General features: G+C 48.7%; 1 protein-coding gene across 4 annotated transcripts; it reads right to left on the reverse strand.

Annotated features, from left to right (window-relative positions):
• Nucleotides 1-8,327: 8,327 nt before the first annotated feature.
• On the reverse strand, nucleotides 8,328-13,252 carry Myc (MYC proto-oncogene, bHLH transcription factor). Of its 4 annotated transcripts, none has more exons than XM_051202449.1 (3): nucleotides 12,743-13,252; nucleotides 10,432-11,200; nucleotides 8,328-9,379 (listed from the first exon to the last, which is right to left on the reverse strand). In XM_051202449.1, exons 2-3 carry the CDS (start codon nucleotides 11,186-11,188, stop codon nucleotides 8,817-8,819), a joined length of 1,320 nt encoding a protein of 439 aa, XP_051058406.1. In that variant the 5' UTR covers nucleotides 11,189-11,200; nucleotides 12,743-13,252; the 3' UTR covers nucleotides 8,328-8,816. The 4 variants fall into 4 exon arrangements, with proteins under 4 accessions (XP_051058406.1, XP_051058405.1, XP_051058409.1 ...); XM_051202448.1 differs by having other exon boundaries at nucleotides 10,432-11,203; XM_051202452.1 differs by lacking the exon at nucleotides 12,743-13,252 and adding an exon at nucleotides 11,417-11,609 and having other exon boundaries at nucleotides 10,432-11,203.
• Nucleotides 13,253-14,059: the final 807 nt, after the last annotated feature.

The raw sequence follows: 14,059 nt of genomic DNA on the forward strand, positions 1-14,059 counted from the left end.
GGGTACGTGGAGTCATTTCCAGGCACCTCTCTGCCTACCTTTCCCAGAATTCTCCTTGTTTCCTAGCCCCACCTATCTTCTTGCCTCTATTGGCCAAACAGTGTTTTATTCTTCAACCAGTAAGAGAAGCATATATACGGAAGGACTTCTCCCATCAACTAATAAGTAGAGAGATCTTTGAAGGGCTGTATGTTGGTTTCATGAATGCCTAATTATGTCCCCGGGCCCAGAAAGGCTGCTTCTCTAGAGGCCAAAAACTTCACTTCAAAAACTGAGGCCACGATTGTTCCAGTTGCATGGTGCAGGGTGCTTGCCTCATGCCTTAAGAGGGCGGCAGATGAAATTGCACTGAGTAGATCATCTGCAGGTCGTGGTTGTAGAGTACACTTATTTAACTGTGTGACCTGTCTTGCTAAACACTGGAGATGTCACAGCATGAGAGCAAGCCGTTCATCTGATGAGAGGTAATCAGGTCATGCAGCCAGCTAGATTAAGCCTCTGTTCCCAGGGGGGATGCAAGGGAGGGAAGAAGGTGATTTCAATACAGTGTGGTTGTAGAGAGGCAACAGGAAGTGGAGAAGCTGGGTGATTCTAGATCCCATCCCTGCTAAATGAAAACCACCCTGCTTAGAAATGAAGCTGAGAAAGCTACCCACTGACTCTTGACCTCAGTATCCTGACATGTGAAGTGATGACTTGTGTGCTAGAGAAGGACGCAGCTAATAACACAACAAATGAAGAACCTGGCAGATGTGAAGGGTGACAGACATAGTGGTAGCTGTTCCACTAGCAGAAGGAGCAAGATATAAGTGGGTTGGCTCAAAACAATAGAGATTGCCTGGGCCAGGCAGCTAGTGTGGGCAAAAGTAAAGTGGCCCAGGACTTTAGCTGTATTTGGTTTTACATCTCTCGTTCACAGAACTTGAGAAAAACATGAGCCCCAAGGCCTCGCCTTTCAGACTGTCAGTTGTTCTGAGATGAACTATGTATGTATGTATGTGATTCTCTCTTTTACAAAAAATTCTCCCTATGTGAAGAATCAGGGTTTTAAGCAACGTGTTCTTCCTTTTATCTTTGAGCAGTGAGAGCCATAACGACATAGAATCCAACTAGGGGACAGTCCTTCCTTCCTTCCTTTCTTCCTTCCTTCCTTCCTTCCTTCCTTCCTTCCTTTCTTTCTTTCTTTCTTTCTTTTGTGTGTGTGTGTGTGTATGTGTGTGTGTGTGTGTTTCGAGACAGGGTTCCTCTGTCTGTAACTCCCTGTCCTGGAACATGCTCTGTAGACTAGGCTGGCCTTGAACTCTCAGAAATCCTCCTGCCTCTGCCTTCCGAATGCTGGGATAAAAGGGCATGCAACACCATCACCAGGCTTCTCCTTTGCTTATATTGACCTTTAACTCCTGAAAGATCTTTCCTTTGCCTTGGAGGCTGACAATCACAGAATCCCAACTCCACCACAGGAGGGGCGGGGCCCCAGGAGCCACGCCCATTCGCTGGTGTAAGGGTGGCTCCAGGAGACCACTCCTAGTCTTTTCCTGCTGCTTTCCTCTGGCTGAAAAGGAGGGGTTTTCATTCTTCAGAAGCCAATGCCCGCTGAAGCAGGACAGTTGCAGGCAGTTTGCTCTCCTCCTCCCCCCCCAAAAAAAAACCTCAAATAAAATTTTGAAAAATGCAATAAAATATTTTAAAGAATCAACAACAGCCTACAGCTGCTGGCAGCTGTGGGACAATTGTGTCTGAGACTAAGATACAGAGAGGATCGATCCTGACGCGCATTTTTGAACCTTGGATCACGTCATGTCTTGGTCGTATAAACTAACATCTATCCCTTCCCTTCCTTCCTTTCTTTATTCCTTTCTTCCCTCCCTTCCTTCCTTTCTTTCTTCCCTCCCTTCTTCCTTCCTTTTCTCTGCTCCTGGTCTCTTTTTCTTTCCTCATTGATTTTGCCTATTTGAACAGAGTTTCTGTCACCTGAAACTTATTGTCGACAACAAGCAGGTGGAGAAGGGTGTTGCTCAGGCTGCTGCCCCAGGGATGAGTTGGATAGTGTCCAGAGGGATTTGTTTATTTGTTTGTTTGGTTGGTTTTGGTTTTTTGAAATGGGGTTTCCCTGTGTAACAGCACTGGCTGTCCTAGAACTCATTCTGTAGACCAGGCTGGCCTCAAGCTCACCGAGTTCCACCTGCCTCTGCCTCTAAAGTGCTGGGATCAAGGGCATGCACCACCATTACCCAGTGTTAAGAGGTTTGTTAAAACGATGTAGAGCAAAGGTTTCAACCAGTGGAAAGAAAGTCTGACAGCTTCAGGAAACAGAATCTTAAAACAGATGCCACAAATATGTGCACATTTATTTTTTCACATACACATTTATTCATTCAAAAAACATTTTTTTGAGACAGGGTCTCATTTGTAGCCCTTGCTGGCTTGAAACTTTCGGAAGTCTGCTTGCCTCTGCTTCAGGGGTTAAAGGTCTGCCTTGCCACACCTGGCTTCAACCAGATTTTGTATGTCAGTGTGTCTGGTTAGGATGCAAAGATAAAAGGAAAAGACACACTCCTTCTTCTTAAGAATTCTAGATGTGGTGGTGCATGCCTTTAATTCCAGCACTCCCAAGACAGGTAGGTAGATCTCTGTGAGTTCAAGGGAAGCTTGGTCTGGCTAGTGAGCTCCAGGACAGCCAGAGTTACAAAATAGAGAGACCCTGTCTCAAAAGCCTGGGTAGGGGGCACAGAAGAGGTTTATACATGACAATTGGTGGAGGCAGAGAGCCATGGGAGGAGAATAGTCTGGCCAGTGAGATCAGGTCCCAGAAGAATCCTTCCCCAGAGGGAAGAAAAGGACAGCTTTTCACTTGGTCAGTCATATTCTGCACACGGTAGAGAAAGGGCTCCAGACTTTGAGCATGTAAAGCAAAGCCACCCGCCAGTTACCCCCCTGTGACCACCACTTTGACTCCTTTCCTTTTCTGTGAGCAATTCTTCCCTTCTGAGTCTAGCCTACCGTCATGGAAATCAATTATGCCTCTGTCTTATCCTCTCAAAATCAAATCTCACAAAGCATGTCTAATGGGAATCCGTTCCTTCAGCCAATGTACCCATCTCATTCCTTGCCCATCTAGCTTTGCAGGCTGAAACAACTTTGCTTCCACTTCACCTCCTGCTCAGGTCGGAAGCATCATTAAGCCATCAACGGCCCTTCACTCAGCACTTTAGACAATTACTGGATTGCACTTTCATGTCAGGCACTGTTGGGCAAGACCAACTAGGTTCCATTCTTCAAGGAGTTAATCTGATCATCAGGACATATGATCTCAGTGGACAGAAGGTACAGTCACCAAACTGGCCTTGTTTCAATGTTACTGGAGATGAACACGGAAGGCTGAGTTAAGGACCTGCCAGGCTGACTGGCTGCCATGTTTGTAGATGGGTAGGTGGTGTTTGTATCAGAGAAGACAATGGGAAGTTGGCTTTTATCCAGTAGGTAGCAGAGAACCACTGAAGAGTTTTACAATAAGCAAGGGCCTGGCATATCTGTTATTTGAAAAGATGGTTGGGTTTGTTCTGGTAGAAGAGATAGCTGTTCTCAGACTTCATCATTCCCAGGGCTCATGAGAACATTTTCTGGAAGAGTTGGTTGTGTATGCCTGCAATCCTAGTACTTGGGAGATGGTGGAAAGTCCTGCTCTTTGAATTTATACCCAGTTGCATGCACAGTGAGTTCAAGTCCATTCTGGGAATTATGAGACTCTAGTTCAAAACAAAAACAAAACCACATACCAAAACAAGACAGAGCAAAACAAAATTGGATCTCAACTGAGAGTGTGAATGTATTTGCATCCGTGAATCACACGGTGGAAATTCCTGGAGGAAATACTTCATGAAACTTGGAGCATGGTGTCTCAGGCTGGTAATCCTAACTAACACTCCAGGGGCTGAGGCAGGAGGTTCCAGAGTTTGAAGCCAGGCTGGCCTGCATAGTGAGATCCAAACTACTGCAGGAGGGCTGGGTGCTGGGAGTAATTACCTAACTATAGGCAGTTGTCTCAAGCAGGTGAAGGAGCAGGATGCTGGATACTGGGTGGGTGGATGGAGTTAGAAGAGTGGCCTGGAGAAGCATCCTCTCTCCTAACCCAATGGAACCTCACTATGCATCTTGCTGCCTTAGACACAGTTCAAACAGCAAAGCATCCTTCCTGCCTTAGCTCTTTCTCATTCTGGCTTCCCTGCAATCTGCTGCTGATGCTTTTCCTTAGCTTCCTTCTCAAAAGTTCCTGGACTCGGTCCTCATTCCCTGCTCCCAGGACTTGAACTCCCACCTACTATGTTGGAAGTGCCCTTAAACTTTTAATAAAACAACCCACAGTCCCTGGAGATATCACTCATCATAGGATACTTACCTGTCATGCATGAGGCCCTAAAGTCTATCCCCGGTGTAATAAAATAAAAATAGCATATTAAAACAGGCAGTAAACCAACTTAGAGCAGCAGTATTAGGTGCTTTCTTTGTTCTTTGCCAGTATAAAATGCCCGGGGCAGAATCTGCTATGTCTTATTAGTTATTATAGAGCCCCCCCCAACACTCACAACATGCACAGTGTGAATGCATAGTAGGGACAAAGATGTATGAGTAAATAATCTAAATGATTTCTCCCTAAAAATAGAATTCCCCGCTGGGCTGAGAGGCATATGCCTTTAAACCCAGTACTCAGTAGGGAGAGGCAGGCAGCTCTCTGAATTCTAGATCAGCCAGGGCTACAGTGAGACCTCCCCACAACCCCTCAAAAAGGGAAGGAAGAAGGGAGGGAGGGAAGAAAGGAAGGAAGAAAGGAAGGAAGGAAGAAAGAAAGAAAGAATTTCCTTCATAAGTGTTGCTTTGAGATAAGCTGGAGATGGTAGTGCACTCCTTTAATCCCAGCATTTGTGAGGCAGAAGTTCAAGTTTGAGGCCAGCCTGATCTACAGAAGGAGTTCCAGGACAGCCAGGGATACACAGAGAAACCAAACCAAACAGACAAAAGAGAATTGCTTTGGGAATATCGATAACGCATGTCCAATTTTTAGCACACGGTAAACATTAGCTGCTATCATTGCCAGTGGTTGGGACATTCAACAATTCTTTTCCAGCTGAGTTGGCTGTGGAGGTCCTGTACAAAGCAGGTGTATTCCAACCTAACTTTCCCGAAAGCTCAGGGTCCCCAACCCTACAGACCTCCAGCTGCACTAGAGAGTTCAGCCTTTAATGAAGCCATGGGGTGACAACTGGAAGAGAGTGTTGGGGATTGTGTTGGAGCTTTAGGCATTGTTTAGAAACAAAGGACATTCCTTTCAGCCTCAGAAGACCTACAACCCATTAACACTTATTCCCCTCAACCCTGTCTTCCTAAAGAGCTTAGTGTAGCCTAATATTGAGTGAAATAAAACTCAAAAGGGAAATCCACTCAGTCACTAAGTCAACTCACACGGGTTTGGCAAAGCCACGATTACTGGGTGTTTACCCTAAATTGTCAGTTTGTTGGGTTTCTCCGGAAAGGCTTGAACAACAAAAATATTGCTAAAATGTTCATAATGAGTAGGGGCATCCTTTTAGCTGAGTTTTATTTGTGTTTGTAGTGTTGAGGATCAAGCATGTGCCCTTATTTGTGCCAGCCAAATGTCCTATCAGTGAACTACAACTCAGCCCAGACTTCATTGTTGAAAATGAGTCCCTGTTCTCATCCTGGTGAATGCTTCTACATTCCTCCTCCTTTGAAATAGACCTAGAATGCCCTCTGACCTTAAGTGAAACGTTTGTTCCTGAAGGTACCTAGTGGTATATTTATAGACAGGCTGAGAACCATCTTCTAGCATGTTATAACCCAAGAATTATTTTTTGTTGGGAAGAAATGCTTCAGGGTCCCTTAACAGATATGCTGAAAAATAATTATTAACTAAATGGGTCATTGGTTATTGTAAACAAACCACAGAAAATCCCTCACTCTTTTTGTCTTTTGTCTTCTTTTCCCAAGCTTAGTGCCAAAATTTGTTTTAAAGTCCAGCAGAGGATTCTGCTTATATGTCCAAGCTTGGAATAATCCAAGTTGGATTGTGATGACTTCCTTCATCTTAAAGTTTGATTGATTGCTCTATAATCTTGGTCTCCAGTGTTGCCCCCAAATGGCAACATAAAATACACTTCCTTCCTTGTTGTCCATTCTATTCTGAGCAACACCATCCCAGGAATCCTCACAGGGAGCCCTCCATTCCAGTGTCATGGCTAAATGACAGATACTAGCTAAGTCTTGTATAGTCCATAAAGCTACTCCCCTTTCCCGACTCGTGTTGATCATTATGTACAAATTTGATTGCACAACGTCAGACCCCTGGGAGTCCAGACTGGCTGTGAAAGCCTTCCTGACTTTCTGGAAGGAAGCTGGCTGATGTCCTGTTTTCAGACTGTTCCCTGGCTTGGTAAAGCTAAGAGGTGCCCTGATAGGCAGCTGGGAGACTTCCCTTCCATTCCCACAGCCGGACTCAGAATTGTTAAACTCATGTCCTGATCTTTTGGAGCAGGGAGTTGTTTTCCTAAGAAGGACTGCTCTCTTATGCCTTGGGCTTGCCTGGACTTAGTGATTCAGCCTAACATCTTACCAGTTCTCAAGTGAGTCATCCCAGGGCTGACTCCAGCCTAGGCCACAAAGGGGCAAAGAGGGAGCTGTTCAAGAGCACCCCCTGCTTTTGTAACTCTTAGAACTACTCAAAAGTCTGGGTTTTGTTTTCCTTTGAATTTAGGGGAGAGGGTTTGATAGTTTGAAGCTGAGGGTGCACCTAAAGGAGCCAAAAAGAAGGATGAATAACTAAATGTTAAATGCTTGAATAGATTATTTTAGGAGGCCAAAGACAGGGTTACTTATTGGTTGATGAGTGATGGGAAATTAAAGTCTCAAAGACACTCCAGGATGCTTGAGATCTTCTCTGAGACAATGACGTCATTTAGAACACTCAGGCTATCTTCCCCTGGCCTCTAAGGCTGACATGTTCCAGTTTCTGGCTTGGTTTGTGGGTTTTCAGAGGCTTGTAATTAATAAGATACCCATTCAAAAATGCCTTCTCAGGGGCTAATGATGAGCATGTGTCATGAGTGTGTGAAAGTGCTTGGGAAGGGAGAGCTTGCAATTTCTAAAATAATGACTCTCATGACAAAGCCTGAGTATGTTTTCTTTTATGATCTGAACAGTAGCATTTCCAAACTGGCTTCTTCCCAGGGGCAATCAGGGATCTGATTAAAAAAAAAAAAAAAAAAAAAAAAAAAAATGGGTAAGGCAGGGGTGAATGAGCTATGTGCTTCTCAGAGTAAACAACATCATTGCCCCAAAACTCCCCAAAAAGCCCAGAAAACCCAAAAAGAGGGGAACTGATGCTTGAGCGGGTCTGAATGTGGAAACTTAAATGACTCCTGTTCTCATAGGTAGCAGGGCCATTCTTACTGGATGAACTGAGTGTTAAGTGATGTTGAGTCCCTTGGGTGCACAGATGGGTCCTTTCACGTCTGTTTCTATCTGTATAGTATGAGGAAACCACAGTACCTCTTTCATGGCACTGCCGTAGACTTCTACATCAAAGCTCAGAGCAGTGCCTGGAACAAGTGAGTTCATTCTCAGTCCCCTAACCAGCAGCTTTCCCAACTGAGGACGCCCAGATGAGCAGAGGCATGGCAGTATGACCTTGTTTTCAAGACTGCGGCCGCCCTGCATTCTGACTTTCTCTTCTGTGTCCTCACACATTTAGCGCTACAACCCTCTGAATCTTTAGAACTTGTTTTGGAAACCAAGTTAAACAAACCTAGCAGTGGCAGTATTTTCTTCGGAGGCGTAGGAGATTCGTGAGGGGAAGGGGCTGCCACTTGGGAGCAACAGGCAAAGAACAAACTGTGGCTCCCTCCCTTCCCCCATGAGCTCCTCAGCAGGGCTGAGCCTCTGGCTGGAAGGGAACCGGGGAATGAATGGCTTCAGTTAACTGCAGGGGATTTTGCCATCTTTTCCCCCTCAGTATATTTAACTGTTATCTTTAACCTCTTGCCTCGCCCTCTCCTGCATCTAACCTTCTCACCGCCTTTTGCCCTTTCCTAACTATCAACCCTGGTCCTTATCACCATTTGCAGGAAGTGTCTCATAACCCCGAGAATTTAAAGGCCTGGAGGCCCCCAGCCCCATTTTAACAAAGAAAACCCTTCCTTGCCTCTCTTACTCTTTCTTTCAATCTTTGTAAATCCACCTTGTGAAAGTGGTCAAATTCTGTTCACCTGTAACTGAGGAAGAGGAAGTTGGGAGGGAAAGAGACAAATCACAAGAGGTGGCTTAATTATATTTTTTCCAATTATTTTATTTTTTCTAAAAACAATAGAAAAAAATCAACTTTAAAAATGAAAATGTATTTAAATAAAAAAAATTATGGTTTATAATACATGTCTTAAAATCTTGTATAACTGTTATAAACGTTTTATTAAAGTTATTTACATTTAAGGGTCCTATTTACATTGGAAAAGTGGGTAAACTTTAAGATTTTTTTTTAAAAACAATTAAATACAAATCTGTTAAAGAAAAAGAAAAAAGATGGGAAGCATAAAAAAAAGTTCTTTTATGCCTAAAGTTTGAGGCAGTTAACATTATGGCTGAAGCTTGCAGTCCCAAAGCCCCAGCCAAGGTTGTGAGGTTAGGCTGTGAGCATGCATTTGAAGTCCAGCGCATCAGTTCTAAGAGAAGGGATAGCCCTCCCTACTCTCCATGAGTAAGGAGAGAGGATTCCAGAGCGGATTCCAGCTCCTCCTCACCCATAGGTCAGTTCATGCACCAGAATTTCGAAGCTGTTCGAGTTTGTGTTTCAACTGTTCTCTCCGCTTCCTCAGTAAGTCCTTTTCTGAGATGAGCTTGTGTTCTTCGGCTTGGACGGACAGGATGTAGGCGGTGGCTTTTTTGAGGATAACTACCTTGGGAGCCTTTTCATTGTTTTCCAACTCCGGGATCTGGTCACGCAGGGCAAAAAAGCTGCGCTTCAGCTCGTTTCTCCTCTGACGTTCCAAGACGTTGTGTGTCCGCCTCTTGTCGTTCTCCTCTGTATCTGAGGATCTGGGGCTGGAACATTTGCGGTTGTTGCTGATCTGTTTCAGGACCCTGCCACTGTCCAACTTGGCCCTCTTGGCAGCTGGATAGTCCTTCCTCGTGGAGGGGGGCGCTGCGTAATTGTGCTGATGAGTGGAGACATGGCATCTCTTGAGGACCAGAGGGCTGTGTGGAGGTTTGCTGTGGCCTCCTGATGGGGATGACCCCGATTCAGACCTCTTGGCTGGGGGCTGCCTCTTTTCCACAGACACTACATCAATTTCTTCCTCATCTTCTTGTTCTTCCTCTGAAGGAAAGAAGCGGAAGACCACCGTTAGAATTGCTTGCTTAAACCCAGCCACTATATAACATTTGACCAATGCTATGCAAATACCAAGTATTGATTGCTATGCCACAAAGGGTTCTGAAGAAAATTTGGACTAGATCTTGACACCATCTTCACTTCTCCCCAGAAAGGCAGAGCAGGGTTAGAGCAGGTGAGAAAATTACCATGCACCAGGATATGGCATCCATGCCAATTCTTACCTAAGACTTAATGAGGCTGCAGACACACCCAAAGCAAAGCATATTCCCAAGCACCTCCTATTTTTAAGGGACTTTACCAAGAACCCTTCAGGTGTTGTGAGTGATAGCTGCAAATCTCTTGGTATGACTTTAGCAACTCCCTTTTTTACTGGAAGTGCAATAATAAAAAATTTTTTTGCAGCTTTGCCAAAGGTCTTGGTAGGGGTGGGGTGGGGGGGGGAGAAAAAAAGAAATCCAAATTGGACAGGATTGGCTTTGAAGTGTTCAGAAAAGGATGGGAAGAAAAAAAAAAAAAAACAAAAAACGCCAGCTTCTCAAGTCTTTAGGAACTTTCACTAGGGCCTGGCACTGAAGCTATAAAGTGTGTCCTGCTTCTGTCCTTGCTTCTCTTAGGTCTTGTGCAAACTTATCCATTAAAATTCAAATATTTTTCCGGAAGTCAAGAGAAGAAGCAGGTAATTCATTCACCCTCCATGGGATCAGCTCTTACCCTCATTCACACCCTTCCCAGGGTAATTAAAATGCTTAGGAGAGGTAAAAGGGAGTGGATTGAGTTGAAAGATAAGCCAGAAGATTTAAAAACCCAAATGAAATTCCTGAGGGGTGGGAAGGGCGCGGGGGGGGGGGGGTACGGACTGACAACCAGGGCGGTCTGGGGGGAAGGGGGGAGGGATCGCTGAAGCACAGGAATATCCGGGATGAAGAGCCCTTGGCAGAGAGAAAGAGGGGGTGAGCCCAGGGGTCAGCTGAATTAATGCCAATGAGGTCCATCCAACCTCTCCATCCTATCCTGCTGGGAATGCCCCGGCTTACCCGAGTCGCTGCTGGTGGTGGGAGGTGTCTCCTCATGCAGCACTAGGGGCTCCGGGCTGGCCCGTGGGGAGGACTCCGAGGACAGCAGCGAGTCCGAGGACGGTGAGAAGGCTGTGGAGTCGGAAGAGGTACAGGACTTGGGCGAGCTGCTGTCGTTGAGCGGGTAGGGGAAGACCACCGAGGGGTCGATGCACTCGGACGCGGCGGCGGTGAGGTCCTGCAGGTACAGGCTAGAGGTGGAGCAGCCGCTGTGCCCGCGGGCGGGGCTCGGGCTGGCGCTGTCTTTGCGCGCAGCCTGGTAGGAAGCCAGCTTCTCCGAGACCAGCTTGGCCGCGGCTGAGAAGCCGCTCCACATACAGTCCTGGATGATGATGTTCTTAATGAAGGTCTCGTCGTCAGGGTCGCAGATGAAGCTCTGGCTCACCATGTCTCCTCCAAGCAGCTCGGTCACCATCTCCAGCTGATCGGCGGTGGAGAAGTTGCCGCCGCCACCGTCGTCGTCCTCCCTTGGGGAGAAGGACGCAGCGACCGCAACATAGGATGGAGAGCAGAGCCCCGAGCGGCGGCTGGGGGACAGGGGCGGGGTGGGCAGCAGCTCGAATTTCTTCCAGATATCCTCACTGGGCGCCGGCGGCTGCAGCTCGCTCTGCTGTTGCTGGTGATAGAAATTCTCTTCCTCGTCGCAGATGAAATAGGGCTGCACCGAGTCGTAGTCGAGGTCATAGTTCCTGTTGGCGAAGCTCACGTTGAGGGGCATCGTCGTGGCTGTCTGCTAGAGGGGGCACAGGAAGGGAAGCAATGCTCCAGTTAGCCGGCTCTGGTTGATGCAGAAACCTGGCGCAGCGCGTACCCCAATCTTGAACCACTCCCCTTCCAGTGTAATGTCCTTCCAAGTGTGTGTGTGTGTGTGTGTGTGTGTGTGTGTGTGTGTGTGTGTGTGTGTTGAGGGGGATGCGCTCTTTTACTCCCTACTATCGCGACGCACATCGGACCAGCAGCTGCTCCGAGTCCCCGCCTCCTTGGAGCAGGGACTTAGCTCTGCAGACGCCCAGGAATCGCCATCGGCCTTGGCCTCCTTCAGAGGCTGAGGGAGGCGACTGTGGGGAATACAGGCTGCCAAAAGCCAAGGCGCAAAGTTTTGCGCCACCTGAAGGAGAAAGGCGAGAGGCGCCGCGGTGCTAAGGCTCCTCCCGCACCAGCAGTCTGCGCCGCCAACCGGGTCCGGGTCCCCGCTCGCGCCGCCGCCGCGCTCCTACCCAGCCGGCGCCGCCGCCCCTCTCCGCCCTCCTCTTTCTCCACCCCCAGCGCGCCCCCCTTCCTTCCTCTGCCGGCTTTTCTTTCCGACTGCTGGCTTGGAGGGGCGAGCTCAGCCTCCGGCTTTAACGAGCCTTGCCAATATAAAAGGGGAGGGGGTGTCAAATAATAACAGGGACACCTCCCTTCTACACGCTACACCGCGACAGCACCGCGCCAGAGACCCCGCAGCGATTCGGCACCCCGAGCCGGGAGTCTTCCCTCTCCCGCCGAGGGTAGCAGCTGTTACGGAACAGCCCGGATCACGATTCACCGCAGTCTTCCTAGCAATTCAGGGGCGCGGGGATACCCGCCGATCCCAACCCGGAATGTGAGGGTTCCCCCTCGTTTCCCAACGAATCGGTCACATCCCCGCCTCAGTTTTGCCTTCCGCCACTGCGCTAGCCCAGCACCAAGTCCTAATATCGTGGAGGTCAGGTTTAAATTTTACTGTTATCACTATTTTTTTAAAATTATTATTCCTATGTTTAAAGCCAAAGGGCAACTTCTTAAAAGGGTCAGGGACAAGTTGGAATCGCCGCTGGGGATTGGCGGGCGGGACGCACCTCTGAGTCGGTCTCCGGCTGTCAGAAATGCGCTAACCCGAAATTTAAATGCCCTCCCGAAGACTGGGAAAAGTCAAGAGGCTGCAGAGCCTTCTCGATCCCACACGCAAAAGGCAACCCCTTCTCCAAAGACCTCAGGGTACCAAGGACTTTCTCGACCTCCGGGTCCAAACCCCCAAAGGACACAAATAGCAATTAATGTAGCAAAGCAAAAACGTCCAACAGGCCGGGGTCAGTGTCAACCCCGAGTAACCTCTGGAACCCAATTTCAAAATGCACCCCGATTTTTTCTTCCCCTTTCCTCTGTCATCCTGACAAGCTCCACCCCGGCCTACCCCAACGACTCTGCTAAAAGTGTCAAAAGCACAGGAATGGCAGAAAGACTACCCTGACCGGCCGCTGCATTCAAGGCGCAAAGAAAATCCATTAGAAGACCAGCAGATCTGTCTTACCGGGTTTTCCACCGCCCCAAGGATATCCAGCCTTCAGAGAGCGCGAGGAGCTCCTTTCAGGGGAGCCGACCGCGGGCAGAGGCAGAGAACACTGTCCCCAAATAGACAAAAATTTCCTCCCCGTCGCCTGGGGAGTCCTGTCCTCACTCGCAGATTGTAAGTTCCAGTGCAAAAGTGTCCGCCCTCTGCAATGGGCAAAGTTCCCCAGAGGGGGCGAGGGTTGCGATCGCTGGTCAGCCGGAGAGCTGGGGCAGGGGGGCAGCAGGCCCGGAGGCGAAGCCCCTCTCACTCCCAAGCTGCCTTCCCAGGACGCCCGGAGCGCGGCTCTGCACACTGAGCTCTTCCAACCCGCCCGCTCACTCCCTCTGTCTCTCGCTGGAATTACTACAGCGAGTCAGAAAACGCCCCGCAAAGCTCCTTTTATACTGCGACTAGGCAAGATCCTCCCCTCGGTTCTTTTTCCCGCCAAGCCTCGGCGAAGCCCTGCCCTTCTGGAGGCAGGAGGGGAGCCCAGTGAGGCGAGGTGGCGGCGGCGAGCAGAGCAGCCCCGGGGTCCTGGGCCGCGGAGACCCTGGGATTATAAAGGGCTGGTGGGCGGGGATTCTCTCCCTCTTTCTCTCCCTCCCTCCCTCCTTCCTTCTCTCTCCCCCTCCCCCGTTCCCTCTGTCCCCCACCCCCTCTCCCCCAGCTTTGGGAACCCGGGAGGGGCGCTAGTGGGGAGCCAGGGAAAGAGGAGGAGCCTCAGCCGGGCAGCCCAGTACTCCAGTTCCTGGGGTGTAAACAGTGAGAGCGCAGCATGAATTAACTGCGCGCCCGACCATTTTCTCTCGCTCACGCGCACGTCCTTTCCCTTTCCGTCCTGTTCTTTTGGGCGCAGCGCTCGGGCGCACTGGGTTGGTGTCGTGCGTGTTTTCAGTCACCGCAGGTGGAACAGCTGCCTAGCTCCACACAATCCGCCATGTACCCTGCCTGGGGCGCGTCACTCACGTCCCGGGCGGCCGGGCGGCTCTCTAAGGTTGGGAAAGCAGAATTTAGAAAGGTTAGGACGAAAAAGTGGGCTGTCTATGATCCCGCTGACAGTGTGTGGAGTGTTAGATGGGGATCAATGGCAGACAAGGGCTACAGAGGAAAATGATGCCTGGAATTATTAAAAATTGCTCGGCAACGCACTGCCACGTATACTTGGAGAGCCACTTATAAACACCCATTGTATCTCTTGCGGAGGTCATTATGAATTTTGGATGTACACCTAGCTATGTCTACTAGGTACATTCTTTCCAGAACGGATCCCCCAATTTGCTGTTACAAAGCACACAC

Source organism: Phodopus roborovskii, unplaced genomic scaffold (assembly GCF_943737965.1).
Source record: "Phodopus roborovskii unplaced genomic scaffold, PHOROB, whole genome shotgun sequence".
Lineage (NCBI taxonomy): Eukaryota > Metazoa > Chordata > Mammalia > Rodentia > Cricetidae > Phodopus > Phodopus roborovskii.